The 14,256-nt window shown below is 44.0% G+C and overlaps 1 protein-coding gene across 2 annotated transcripts in view; it reads right to left on the bottom strand.

The window, feature by feature from the left end:
• Positions 1 to 14,256, bottom strand: part of lmtk2 (lemur tyrosine kinase 2) — a 102,478-nt gene that overhangs the window by 25,015 nt on the left and 63,207 nt on the right. For both annotated transcript variants that reach the window (XM_048551671.2, XM_059654065.1), the window contains one exon: positions 3,791 to 3,875. In XM_048551671.2, the coding sequence (XP_048407628.1) occupies positions 3,791 to 3,875 (85 nt within the window). The remainder of the gene's footprint in view (positions 1 to 3,790; positions 3,876 to 14,256) is intronic.

Genomic DNA, 14,256 nt, shown 5'->3' with positions numbered 1-14,256 from the left:
CTGTTTCAGACAACAAAAAACAAGTTTAAGTGTCGATTTAAGAATTTCTGAAAGTCATGAAAAGTACTGATGGAGTAAATTAGATGGAACTGTCTCCAATGGCAGAATTACCAGTGACTAGAAGCGCATTGGTCTGAGGGCAGCGTATTGAGATGGACAGAAAATTGGTTAACAGACAGAAAACAGGAGTAGAAATATACGGATCTTTTTCTGACTGGCGTGCAGTGACTAGTGGTGCACTACAAAGGATTGGTACTCGGACCCCAGATACTCTCAATTTATGTTAATGATTTAGATGAGGGAGCTAAATATTATTACTCAAAATTTGCATGTGAAACAAAACTGGATAGAAGGGCAAGCTGCGAGCAGGGATGCAGCAATGAGATTTGGACAAGCTAAGTTAATGGAAAAAGTGTGGCAGATGTTGTTTCGGAGATAATAGGAACTGCAGATGCTGGAGAATCTGAGATAACAAGGTGTAGAGCTGGATGAACACAGAAGGCCAAGCAGCATCAGAGGAGCAGGAAAGCTGATGTTCCAGGCCTAGACCCTCCTTCAGAAAATGGGTCTAGACCCAAAATGTCAGCTTTCCTGCTCGGCCTACTGTGTTCATCCAGATCTACGCCTTATTATGGAAGATGTTGTGTAACGTGTCTAAATGTGAGAATATCCACTTTGATAGCAAAAATAGGAGGGCAGATTGTTATTTGAATGGCTATAAATTAAGAGAGGGGACTGCTCAATGAGACTTTGGGTGTCCTTGTGCACCATTCACAAAGTAAACATGCAGGTGGAGCAGGCACTAAAGAAGCCAAACTGTTTGTTGGCCTTCACAGTGAAAGGATTCGAGTATGGAAGAATGACGTCTTGCTGCAGTTATACAAGCATTAGTGTGGAATGGTGTGCGCAGTTCTGGTCTCCTTATCTGAGGCAGGAAGTTCTTACTGTGGATGGTGTGCAGCAAATTGATTCCTGGGATGGCAAGGCACACAAGGAGAGATCGAGTCAGTTAGGATTGTATTTAATAGAGTTTAGAAGAGATGCGGAGGGATTTCATAGAAATCTACAGAATTCTCAACAGGACTTGACAGGTTAGATGCAGGAAGGATATTCCTAATGGTGAGGGGTATCCAGAACAAGTGGTCATAAATTTAAGGAAAAGAGAAAAACCTCCTAGCATTGAGACAAGGACAAATTACTTCGCCAGAGAGAGTGCCGAGCCTGATGAACTCACTACTACAGAAACCGACTCAGGCCAAAACATTTGTTTTCTAGGAGGAGACAGATATAGCTCATGGCTAAAAGGATCAAGGAATATTGGGGGCAGGTTGGGTTAAGGTATTAAACTCATTGATCAGCCACGATCATATTGAATGGCATGACAGAGCAGGCTGAAGGATAGAAAATAGGAGGGCAGATTATTATTTGAATGGCTATAAATTAAGAGAGGGTACTGCTCAATGAGACTTTGGGTGTCCTTGTACACCATTCACTGAAAGTAAACATGCAGGTGCAGCAGGCAGGAAAGAAGCCAAACTGTTTGTTGCTCCTATTTTCTATGCTTCTACTTAAATTATAAAATTTACATTTATTTTTACTGTGATAACATATGCAAAATGTAAATTGTATGGAAATATCAGCTATTTGTAACCAGAAATGAAAGACAGTTGCAAAGTTGCATTTACGTTCAGTCTAAATAACATAAGGAAGTGGCTGTGACAATTATATAGAGACAGAGATATACAACACAGAAACAGACCCTTCGGTCCAATTTGTCCATACTGACCAGATATCTTAAATAAATGCAGTCCCATTTGCTAGCATTTAGTCCGTATCCCTCTAAACCCTTCCTATTCATATACCCATCCAGATGTCTTATAAATGTTGTAATTTTATCAGCCTCCACTACTTCTTCTGGTTGCTCATTTCGTACACACACCACCCTCTACATGAAAAATTCGACCCTTTGCTCCCTTTTAATTCTTTCCCCTCTCGTCTTAAACCTATGCTCTCTAGTTTTGGGCTCACTCACCCAGGGGAAAAGACCTTGTGTATCCATGCCCCTTGTTATTTTATAAACCTCTAAGATCACCGCGAAGGCTGCAACACTCAAAGGAAAATAGCCCCAGTCTATTTGGCCTCTCCTTACCACCCGAACCGTCCAACAACATCCTTGTAAATCTTTTCTGAACCCTTTCAAGTTTCACAACATCCTTCCTATACGAGGGAGGCTAGAATTGCATGCAGTATTTCAATACTGACTTAACTAATGTTTCTTATACTCAATTCTTACACTCAATGCGCTGACCAATAAAGGCAAGCCTGTTAAATGCCTTCTTCACTATCCTATCTACCCAAGACTCCATTTTCAAAGAACTGTGAACCTGCATTGCAATATCCCATCCCCTTGTTCAGTAACACTCCCAATTAAGCGTATAAGTCCTGCCCTGATTTGCAATGTAAAATTTGCATACCTGACATGGATGCAGCCGCTTCAAAAACGCACTGATTGCTAATCACATAAATCTGGGACTAAAGACCTTTGTGGGCCACACTAGGTAGGCAGTTGTAGGTTAGAGAATCAGTCAGCAAATTTTGAACTAATTTTTTTTAAAAGCTAATGGCTACAAATGATCTGATTTATTCAAAATACAAAGAGTTACAACTATCTGCATCTGGGATGCTATGCCATAATCGTAACGACAGAATCATATTCTGCCATGAAGGGACGCTAGTCACAACATTAGAATCTGGAGGTAGCGCTGTAATAAATATTTCACAGTAAGTAACTTTGCCTTGTACAACAGTTGTTGCACAAGGTGAAGTGTTATATACACTTAAAAAAACCAACAGCACAATGCACAGTAATCATACACAAATAAAATAGAATTTTGTGAACAAATGAACTATTAGACATTGAAAAAATAAACCAGGAAGTGTTTCTCTTTAAAAATGGTTTGTTACTAGGCATCCTATTCAACCTGGAAGAATGAAACAAGAGAGGCCAGAAAGCAAGGTTGGTCAATTTTTTAAAAAAACATTCACATCCTACAAATCATTTTGTGCAAATGAGGCAGCTATCAATGGCCAATTTTGGATGTGTTATGTAAAACATGCTATAGTACCTTTTGTACTTAAAAAGTCTCATGATGTAATAATAAATGCACTTTTTGTCTCTTGTTCAAGTTTTTAACACCATTATACTACAGGTTTGCAGTAAAACTACCACCTGCATAATACAAAATTTGCTCATCACAGGAGGCCTTTTAGTCAAATGATACGTTGCTTTTACACAGCCTTGGCTGGCTATTAAACTTAGTTTGCTTGAGGCATCTTTGACCACAACATTATTCTAACGCCTTAATAGCACTGTATCGAGAAGTTCAATAACAGATAATTGAGAACTAGACTATTTCCCACTCAATTAAAATACCTTGTTCAGAAGTGCAGAGTAAAAGAGGTGTAGCGTTCAATATTACTGCTTTTGCAAGTGGATTTTTCTTTGTGATTACTATTAAATGCATGTTTACCAAATCACAGTGTTGTATTCAAATGTTCTGTAGTATAAAACAACACCATTTGCTAATAATTTTTACACATTTAACCACACGCAATTTGATTCACTGCATCAGCTCTACATAAATACAAGAAACACTGATACTATAAATATTGTAGATTTTAGTCTGAAATCACAGTAAACTGAGTTACCGGCAAGTGACACATGCAGAGGACTACTGGGGTAACTGCCAAACAAAACAAGACTGAAAAACTCAAGGGGAAAATTACTTACCCTGTACCGGCTGAATCCTATTCCATAGTCGCCAATTTTTACAGTCAAGTCTGTTGTGAGAAAACAATTCCGCAGTGCTAGGTCACTGACAAGGTGGAGATGATAGCAATGCGCAATTAGGAAAAGGAAGGAAGTTATAAATAAAGAAATGTCAGAAAGAACTTTTAAGCACATTCAAATCAATAACTTGTCAATACAATAATTATTCTCATAGCAGAACAAACACAGGCTAACTCAAGTACTCTAGTACTAGCTTTGCTCATCACTAATCAGGTTTCATCAGAAGTTCAAAATATGGGTACTTCTCCCAAGAGGATAGTGGTTAATGGGAAATGTTAGTATTGTATAATATATGTTATAAAATAGAGGACCTTTTCACCATTAGTTTCTTCGTTTTTCAACATCCCAACAGTTCACATCTCTTCACAAGCATTTACAAACACCTGTTCAGAGAAATAAACCACTACATCCCAAAAGATCCTGACTTCAACAAACAGGATCTAAAGTAACTAACATCAGTTTTCATACATTTAAATATTAGTATAATAATCTGGCTGATCTGTTTGCAAAGAATTAGTGAACATCTTAGAATAACAATTATGCAGGACAAATTCTGAAGTTAGTTAGCAACATACAGGCGAAGAACAACATATAACAATAACTTGCTTGCACAAAAATTGCCAATGATGGTGGTGAATATTTTTCAAAAAATCATTTGAAACATTGGTATCTCTCCAAACTGTTGTGTACACAAATACAATTACTACAATGGAGTGAACTTATTGTGTGCTAGCAATCAATTAACATCATGGGGTTACCAGTGACCAGAAACTGAACTGGACAATAATGTAGCTAAAAAAAACACATAGGAAAAGGAGGAGATCATTCAGCCGAATATAATAAAATGTGAGGCTGGATGAACACAGCAGGCCAAGCAGCATCTCAGGAGCACAAAAGCTGACGTTTCGGGCCTAGACCCTTCATCAGAGAGGGGGATGGGGAGAGGAAACTGGAATAAATAGGGAGAGGGGGGGAGGCGGACCGAAGATGGAGAGAAAAGAAGATAGGTGGAGAGAGTATAGGTGGGGAGGTAGGGAGGGGATAGGTCAGTCCAGGGAAGACGGACAGGTCAAGGAGGTGGGATGAGGTTAGTAGGTAGCTGGGGGTGCGGCTTGGGGTGGGAGGAAGGGATGGGTGAGAGGAAGAACCGGTTAGGGAGGCAGAGACAGGTTGGACTGGTTTTGGGATGCAGTGGGTGGCGGGGGGGGGGGGGGGGGGGGGGGGGGGGGGGGAGCTGGGCTGGTTGTGTGGTGCAGTGCGGGGAGGGGACGAACTGGGCTGGTTTAGGGATGCAGTTGGGGAAGGGGACGAACTGGGCTGGTTTAGGGATGCAGTTGGGGAAGGGGAGATTTTGAAACTGGTGAAGTCCACATTGATACCATTAGGCTGCAGGGTTCCCAGGCGGAATATGAGTTGCTGTTCCTGCAACCTTCGGGTGGCATCATTGTGGCACTGTAGGAGGCCCATGTCATCTAAAGAATGGGAGGGGGAGTGGAAATGGTTTGCGACTGGGAGGTGCAGTTGTTTGTTGCGAACTGAGTGGAGGTGTTCTGCAAACCGGTCTTCAAGCCTCCGCTTGGTTTCCCCAATGTAGAGGAAGCCACACCGGGTACAGTGGATGCAGTATACCACATTGGTAGATGTGCAGGTGAACCTCTGCTTAATATGGAATGTCATCTTGGGGCCTGGGATAGGGGTGAGGGAGGTGGTGTGGAGGCAAGTGTAGCATTTCCTGCGGTTGCAGGGGAAGGTGCCGGGTGTGGTGGGGTTGGAGGGCAGTGTGGAGCGAACAAGGGAGTCACGGAGAGAGTGGTCTCTCCGGAAAGCAGACAGGGGTGGGGATGGAAAAATGTCTTGGGTGGTGGGATCGGATTGTAAATGGCAGAAGTGTCGGAGGATGATACGTTGTATCTGGAGGTTGGTAGGGTGGTGTGTGAGAATGAGGGGGATCCTCTTTGGGCGGTTGTGGCAGGGGCGGGGTGTGAGGGATGTGTTGCGGGAAATACGGGAGACACGGTCGAGGGCGTTCTCGATCACTGTGGGGGGAAAGTTGCGGTCCTTGAAGAACTTGGACATCTGGGATGTGCGGGAGTGGAATGTCTTATCGTGGGAGCAGATGCGGCGGAGGCGGAGGAATTGGGAATAGGGGATGGGATTTTTGCAGGAGGGTGGGTGGGAGGAGGTGTATTCTAGGTCGCTGTGGGAGTCGGTGGGCTTGAAATGGACATCAGTTACAAGCTGGTTGCCTGAGATGGAGACTGAGAGGTCCAGGAAAGTGAGGGATGTGCTGGAGATGGCCCAGGTGAACTGAAGGTTGGGGTGGAAGGTGTTGGTGAAGTGGATGAACTGTTCGAGCTCCTCTGGGGAGCAAGAGGCGGCGCCGATACAGTCATCAATGTACCGGAGGAAGAGGTGGGGTTTGGGGCCTGTGTAGGTGCGGAAGAGGGACTGTTCCACGTAACCTACAAAGAGGCAGGCATAGCTGGGGCCCATGCGGGTGCCCATGGCCACCCCCTTAGTCTGTAGGAAGTGGGAGTAGTCAAAAGAGAAGTTGTTGAGGTTGAGGACGAGTTCAGCTAGGCGGATGAGGGTGTCGGTGGAGGCGGACTGGTCGGGCCTGCGGGACAGGAAGAAGCGGAGGGCCTTGAGGCCATCTGCATGCGGAATGAAGGTGTATAGGGACTGGACGTCCATGGTGAAGATGAGGTGTTGGGGGCCAGGGAATTGGAAGTCCTGGAGGAGGTGGAGGGCGTGGGTGGTGTCACGGATGTAGGTGGGGAGTTCCTGTACCAAAGGGGAGAAAATGGAGTCCAGATAGGTGGAGATGAGTTCGGTGGAACAGTCCCTCTTCCGCACCTACACAGGCCCCAAACCCCACCTCTTCCTCCGGTACATTGATGACTGTATCGGCGCCGCCTCTTGCTCCCCAGAGGAGCTCGAACAGTTCATCCACTTCACCAACACCTTCCACCCCAACCTTCAGTTCACCTGGGCCATCTCCAGCACATTCCTCACTTTCCTGGACCTCTCAGTCTCCATCTCAGGCAACCAGCTTGTAACTGACGTCCATTTCAAGCCCAACGACTCACACAGCTACCTAGAATACACCTCCTCCCACCCACCCTCCTGCAAAAATCCCATCCCCTATTCCCAATTCCTCCGCCTCCGCCGCATCTGCTCCCATGATAAGACATTCCACTCCCGCACATCCCAGATGTCCAAGTTCTTCAAGGACTGCAACTTCCCCCCCACAGCGATCGAGAACGCCATTGACTGCGTCTCCCGTATTTCCCGCAACACATCCCTCACACCCCGCCCCCGCCACAACCGCCCAAAGAGGATCCCCCTCATTCTCACACACCACACTACCAACCTCCGGATACAACGCATCATCCTCCAACACTTCCGCCAGTTACAATCCGACCCCACCACCCAAGACATTTTTCCATCCCCACCCCTGTCTGCTTTCCGGAGAGACCACTCTCTCCGTGACTCCCTTGTTCGCTCCACACCCACCACACCACACCCGGCACCTTCCCCTGCAACCGCAGGAAATGCTGCACTTGCCTCCACACCTCCTCCCTCACCCCCATCCCAGGCCCCAAGATGACATTCCACATTAAGCAGAGGTTCACCTGCACATCTGCCAATGTGGTATACCGCATCCACTGTACCCGGTGTGGCTTCCTCTACATTGGGGAAACCAAGCGGAGGCTTGGAGACCGCTTTGCAGAACACCTCCGCTCAGTTCGCAACAAACAACTGCACCTCCCAGTCGCAAACCATTTCCACTCCCCCTCCCATTCTTTAGATGACATGTCCATCATGGGCCTCCTGCAGTGCCACAATGATGCCACCCGAAGGGTGCAGGAACAGCAACTCATATTCCGCCTGGGAACCCTGCAGCCTAATGGTATCAATGTGGACTTCACCAGTTTCAAAATCTCCCCTTCCCCAACTGCATCCCTAAACCAGCCCAGTTCGCCCCCTCCCCCCACTGCACCACACACCCAGTCCAGCTCTTCCCCCCCCACCCCCCCCCACCCACTGCATCCCAAAACCAGTCCAACCTGTCTCTGCCTCCCTAACCGGTTCTTCCTCTCACCCATCCCTTCCTCCCACCCCAAGCCGCACCCCCATCTACCTACTAACCTCATCCCACCTCCTTGACCTGTCCGTCTTCCCTGGACTGACCTATCCCCTCCCTACCTCCCCACCTATCTTCTTTTCTCTCCATCTTCAGTCCGCCTCCCCCTCTCTCCCTATTTATTCCAGTTCCCTCTCCCCATCCCCCTCTCTGATGAAGGGTCTAGGCCCGAAACGTCAGCTTTTGTGCTCCTGAGATGCTGCTTGGCCTGCTGTGTTCATCCAGCCTCACATTTTATTATCTTGGAATTCTCCAGCATCTGCAGTTCCCATAATCTCAGATCATTCAGCCTGTTGTGCCTGTTCTGCCATTAACAAGATCCTGTTTGATCTGTGGCCTAACTCCATCTACCTGCCTTTAGCCCATATTCCTTAATACGTTGCTTAACAAAAATTCATCTCAGATTTGTAATTAACAACTGACCTAGCATCAAGCGCCATTTGCGGAAGAGAACTCCAAAAATCTATCACCCTTTGTGTACAGGAGCATTTCCTAACATCTACCCTGAACGTTCTGGCCCTAATTCTAAAACTATGACCCCTGGTTCCGGAATCTCTAGCTATTGGTAATATTTTTCTCTTGATCTATCCTGCCTTTTCCTGTTAATATCTTAAAAGACTTTGATCCAATCACCTCCTAGCTTTCTAAATTCTAGAGAAAACCGGTCCAGTTTGTATAATTTCTCATCATAGCTTAATTCCTCAAATCCGGGTACAATTTCTGTAAATTTACACTGTACCTTCTCCAAGGCCAAAACAAACATTCTGCCTAAGGTATGGTACCCAGATATGTTCTCAGTACTCCAAATGGGGTCTAACCAGGTTTTGTATAGCTACAATCCAATTTCTGCATCCTTACGTTCCTGTCTTCTAGATATAAAAGTTAGCATTCCATTAGCTTTCTTGACCATTTTCTGCACCTGCTCGTGGCATTTTAAAGATCTATACATCTGAAACTCAAATCTGTGGGGAAGCAGCTTTGTAACTCTACCTATAACCTTGCAAAGGTATTTTTGTGACCAGCTGCACTTTGTTTGCCATGTCTCAGTATAGTATTAATGAATGAGAATTGTGTGTAATTCAATATACCAGTATAGAATTGTCCATTTATTTCTTTCTCTTCACTCATGGGATGTAGGCTTTGCTGTCCAGATCTGAATTTATTGCTCATTTCTAACTGTCTTGCAGAAAACAGTAGTGAGCTGATTTCTCGAACCACTGCAATCTTCAAGGAGTAGGTACACTCAGCGTTAGATTGAAGAGAGTTGCTGTCTTTGAACACGGACTGCTTCAGTATCCAAGGAATCGCAAATCATGTTGAATACTGCGCAATCACTGGCAAACATTCCCAATTCTTACCTCATGATGAACAGAATAGTTCATGAAGCATCTGAAGATGGTTAGGCTTGGGACACGAGTTACTCCTGCAGAGATGTGCTGGAGCTGAGTTAATGGACTTCCAACAACCATGCTTTCTCTGTGCCAGTCTGACTCCAACCAGCACAGGGTTTCCCCTTCCCCAACTTCTATTGGTGCCAGTTCTGCTAGAGCTTCTTAGGGCTACATTTACTCAAATGTGCCCTTGATGTCAAGGGAGTCACTCTCACCTCAGCTTTGGAATTCATGTTGGAGCTGAGGCTTGAGCTCAGCAGCTAAGTGGCCATGGTGGAAGCCAAACTGGGCATCACTAAGCAGGTTATCGGTGAACAGGTGCTGCTTGTTGATGACATCTTCTATTATTTTACTGCTGATTGAGAGTAGTCTGATTGGCCAAATTGGGTTTGTTCTGCCTTTTGCATACAAGGAATATCTGGCCAATTTTCCACATTGTTTAGTAGATACCGGTGTTGTAGCTGCTGGTTTAGTGGTTAGCACTGTTGCCTCACAGCACCAGGGATCAGAATCAATTCCAGCCTTGGGTGGCCATCTGTGTGGAGTTTGCACATGCCCCCTGTGATTGCATGGGTTTCCTCCTGCAGACCAAAGATTTGCAGGGTTAGGTGTATTGGCCATGTTAAGTTGTGACAGTGTCCAGGGATGTGCAGGCTAGATGGATTATCCATGGAAAATTCAGGAATAAGTTTGGAGGGGGCGTGGGTCTGTGCGGGATGCTCTTCAGATGGTCAGTGGAGCTAACAGGCTGAATGGCCTGCTTCCACAATCGAAAGGATTCGATAATTCTATCCAGTGTCTCCAACTGTTTCTTAATATCATGTGGATTGAATTGAATTGGCAGAAGACTAGTATGTGAGATGCTGAGGACAACAGGAGGAGACCAAAATGAATCATCCATTTGACAATTTTGGCTGAAAATTATTGCGAATGCTTCTTTTGCACTCTTGAATTGGGCTCTTTCATCACTGAGGATGGGATATTTGTGGAGCCTCCTCCTCAACTGAGTTGTTTAATTGCCCACTACCATTCGCAAATGAATGTAGTGGGAGTTCAGACTTTAACTCTGACCTGTTGGTTGTAGGATTGCTCAGCTCCATCACTTGTTGCTTATGTTATCCGACAAACAAATAGTCCTGTTTTCTAACTTCACCAGGTTGATACCTCATTTTTTAGATACGCCTAATGATGCTCCTGGCATGCTATCTTGCACTCTTCATTGTACTAGGGTTAATCTGTGGCTTGATTATACTGGGTACAGTGAGGGGCATGGCAAATGAGGTTATAGATTAAATTGATTCTGATGGATGTTCAGTGCGTCATGGATGCCCAATATGGAGTTGCTAGATCTGATCAAATTCTTTCCCATTTAGTATTCTGATACTGCCATACAACACAATGCAAGTATTATCAATGTGAAAGCAGAACTTCATCTCTACAACGGCTGTGTAGTCACTCTCACTGACACTATCACAGATGCATCAGACCTACTTCACAGAAATATCCGCTGGGATGACAACCAGCTCAATTAGTGGTGATGTTGAGCCACTGTTAGTAGTTGAAATCCCTTTTCCAGGGTACATTCTGCATCCTTACTGCTTCCTCTAAATGTTGAAGGAGCTGACTTGTTAACCGAAGGAGGACAGAATGTGGTAATCAGCAAGAGCATTCCAAGTCCACGTTGGATCTGCCATTAGTCCTCATGCTGTCTGGACTCAACAGTGAATACTCAGTAGGCAACTCCCTTCCAGCTGTATACCACTGGGTCCATCCTGTTGGTGGGAAGTGACATATCCAGGGATGGTTTTAGTGGTATCTGAACCATCTTCATTGTGGAATCACACCTTACCTATTGCTTGATATAGTCTGTGACAAACGCTCACCCAATTTAGGTATCAGCTCCCAGGTGTTAAGAGTTTCTGGTGCTGTGTTTGCCAGGTGGTCTCATTTTGTTGAGACTTTTCTAACTACTTTTACAAGCAATCCGCTTCCTAGACCATTTCAGAGGACTGTTCCATCAACTACATTGCAGCTCAGACAAGATAAGGATGGGACTTTCTTTCCCTAACTGACATTAGTGAAGTAGATGGCTTTTTCTGACAATGGTTTCATGGTAATTGTTCACCAAGTAATCAGTCTCAAGAGTCAGAGAGTTATATAGCACAGAAATAGAGAGACTTCTGTCCAACTCATCTGCACTGACCAGATATCCTAAACTGATCCAGTTTCTTTTGTCAGCATTTGGCCCATATCCCTCTAAATCTTTCCCATCCATGTACCCATCCAGATCCCTTTTAAAATGTTGTAATTGTAGTCACCTTCACTACTTCCCCTAGCAGTTTGTTCCATACACGCATCACCCACTGTGTGAAAAAGGTACCCCTCAGTACCTTTTTAAATCTTTACCCTCCCACCTTAAACCTATGCTCTCGAATCTTGGACTCCCCACACGAGGAAATGACCTTGGCAATGTTAGTGAGACAATTTCCTATGCACAAAACCATGTTTGACCTTTGTTAATCAGTCCTTACCTTTCCAAATGCATGTAAATCCTGACCCTTAGAATCTCTCCAACAACTGACCCAAACTGACATCAGGCTTACCGGTGTACGGTTCCCTGGCTTCTCGTTACCACTTTTCTTAAGAAATGGCACATTAGCCACCCTCCAGTGTTCTGACATCTCGCCTGTAGCTGTTGATGATACAAATATCTCAGCAAGGAGCCCCAGCAATCTCTTTCCTAGCTCCTCAAAGTTCAGGGATATACCCGATCTCGTCCTGTGATTACACAGATTTTGTTATTGAAATTCAAAACTTCACGCTCTGCCATGGCATATTCGAGCCTGGCACTCCAGGATTTCTGAATCAATAATCCAGCAACAATACCACTAAGACAATCATTTCCATACTTGCATAGGAGTCACGATCAAAAACTCAAGGGGTCACTATATACACACCTTTATTAATTAGTCGCGTGAAAAATGAGTAGGAGTAACAATTCCGAAGTTTCAGTAGCTTTCAAAAATAAACTTTTTTTCCTTCTCCAGCAAGTTTGTACATTTTAGCTCAATATTTCAGTTAGATCATTCTTAATAATCTTCTTTCTCTTCAGTCAGATAATTTCTTGATTACAAATTATATTTCAGATAATTTGTGATCAAGAAAAAGATTACATTTTCAGTAACATACAAATTAGGCAATACAACCTCATTGTCACTTATTTTTAAAAATCAGCCTTGTGGAATATTTTGTTCATTTGAAACACATAAATAAACAATTTTTTATTCGTTCCTAAGAGGTGGGTGTCACACACTAGGCCAGCATTCATTGTCCATCCCTAATTGCCCAGAGTCAACTACATTTGCTGTGGGTCTGGAGTTATATGTTGGCTAGACCAGGGAAGGATGGCAATTTCCTTTCCTCAAGAACACTCGTGAACCAGATGGGTTTTTCCCCTGACAATCAACACAGTTTCATGGTCGTCATAAGATTTTTAATTTCAGATTCAGCAAAAAATAACCTCCATTTTTTTGATAGAAGAGACAGACATTGAAATAGCTTCAGTACATCAGAAACAATTTAAAGGTAACAAATTACTCTGGAGGTTATTCATTTGCATGCAAAGGTAGCAACTAATCTATATTAAAGTGAAGATCTCACAAGATGCAAGAGGATGGATGAATAACATTTGTTTAGGTCAGGTTGAGATATATCTGTCTGTATTTTCAAAGCTTTGCAACTTTTTGTCAAGTTTACCAATGTTATTTTTGTTACTTTTTTAATGCAATACTTTATGTCTACTAATCATTAATTATCTTTTAATCTTTCAAAGGCTAGAGGGTTCTGTGGTTTCCAGCACCATGCACTTCACCTTCTCTTCAATCGCATTCAGTATGCCCATTTACCTAACTGCTCCTTTCTCTTCTGATCCTCCCAAACCCATCTTGAAATTCCTCTGGTACATTACATTGTCTGTCTTCCTGTTGTCTGTTCAAGAACTCTCTTCCTATGATTGAGACACCTGGGCACCCAGCTACCAGAAGGGAGAACTTTAATCAAATATGTCCTGGCTCTTATATCTAAATGATGTTAGAGGATTCATGCACAGACTCATGGTTCTGGCATCCGTCAGCTTTGCAGTTCTCCACCGACCAGCTTCCAAAGCTAGTATTCAGCAACTGCTTTCTTTAAATGATAACATTAACAGCCAGATTAACAACTCAATGTCACAAAACAAGATTTTAGGATGGGAATGGGCAACTATTGGATCAATTGTTGCGAGATAGGTTGAGGAAAGGGGAACGTAAATATAAATCAAATTTGCAGGTAAGACAATGGACACACAGAACGCAACAATAGTGGGGAATTATGGAAGCCAACAGGGTAAAAGGAACATCCTCCAGTACATGGTGAGCACTGTGACAAAAAGATAAACCAATCTACTGAAGCGACAAATTTAATAAAATGCCTGATAAAAACCAAAATAAAAATGAGTTCACATTGCCATCTTCTGGCAAAAGTAAGTGTTGTATGAGGAGTGAAAACTTTACACACATGTAAATAGGTAACTTTCTCCAACATATTAAAAAGGCAAAGTTGCCAAAGCTTCATCAAACCTCAGGGTCACCATGCCTCAGGCAAGGGGAGAGGCTGAGAAGGAGAGTCCTTCATGGTAACCTCATTGTGGGAATTGAACCCACACTGTTGCCATCACTCTGCATTGTAAACCAGCCAAGGGACCAATTGATGTAACTGAACACTGCTTCCTTACCTCCCAACTGGAGAAGGGTGAACTGGAACATGTAAAGAGAATTAGAACATGGTCTGTGTTTGCTTCAAACAATTTGCTTTTCAGCAAAGCCGCAAAA

Source organism: Stegostoma tigrinum, chromosome 23 (assembly GCF_030684315.1).
Source record: "Stegostoma tigrinum isolate sSteTig4 chromosome 23, sSteTig4.hap1, whole genome shotgun sequence".
Classification (NCBI taxonomy): domain Eukaryota; kingdom Metazoa; phylum Chordata; class Chondrichthyes; order Orectolobiformes; family Stegostomatidae; genus Stegostoma; species Stegostoma tigrinum.
Note: the sequence above shows the minus strand (reverse complement) of the source record. Positions and strands in the feature narration are given on the sequence as shown.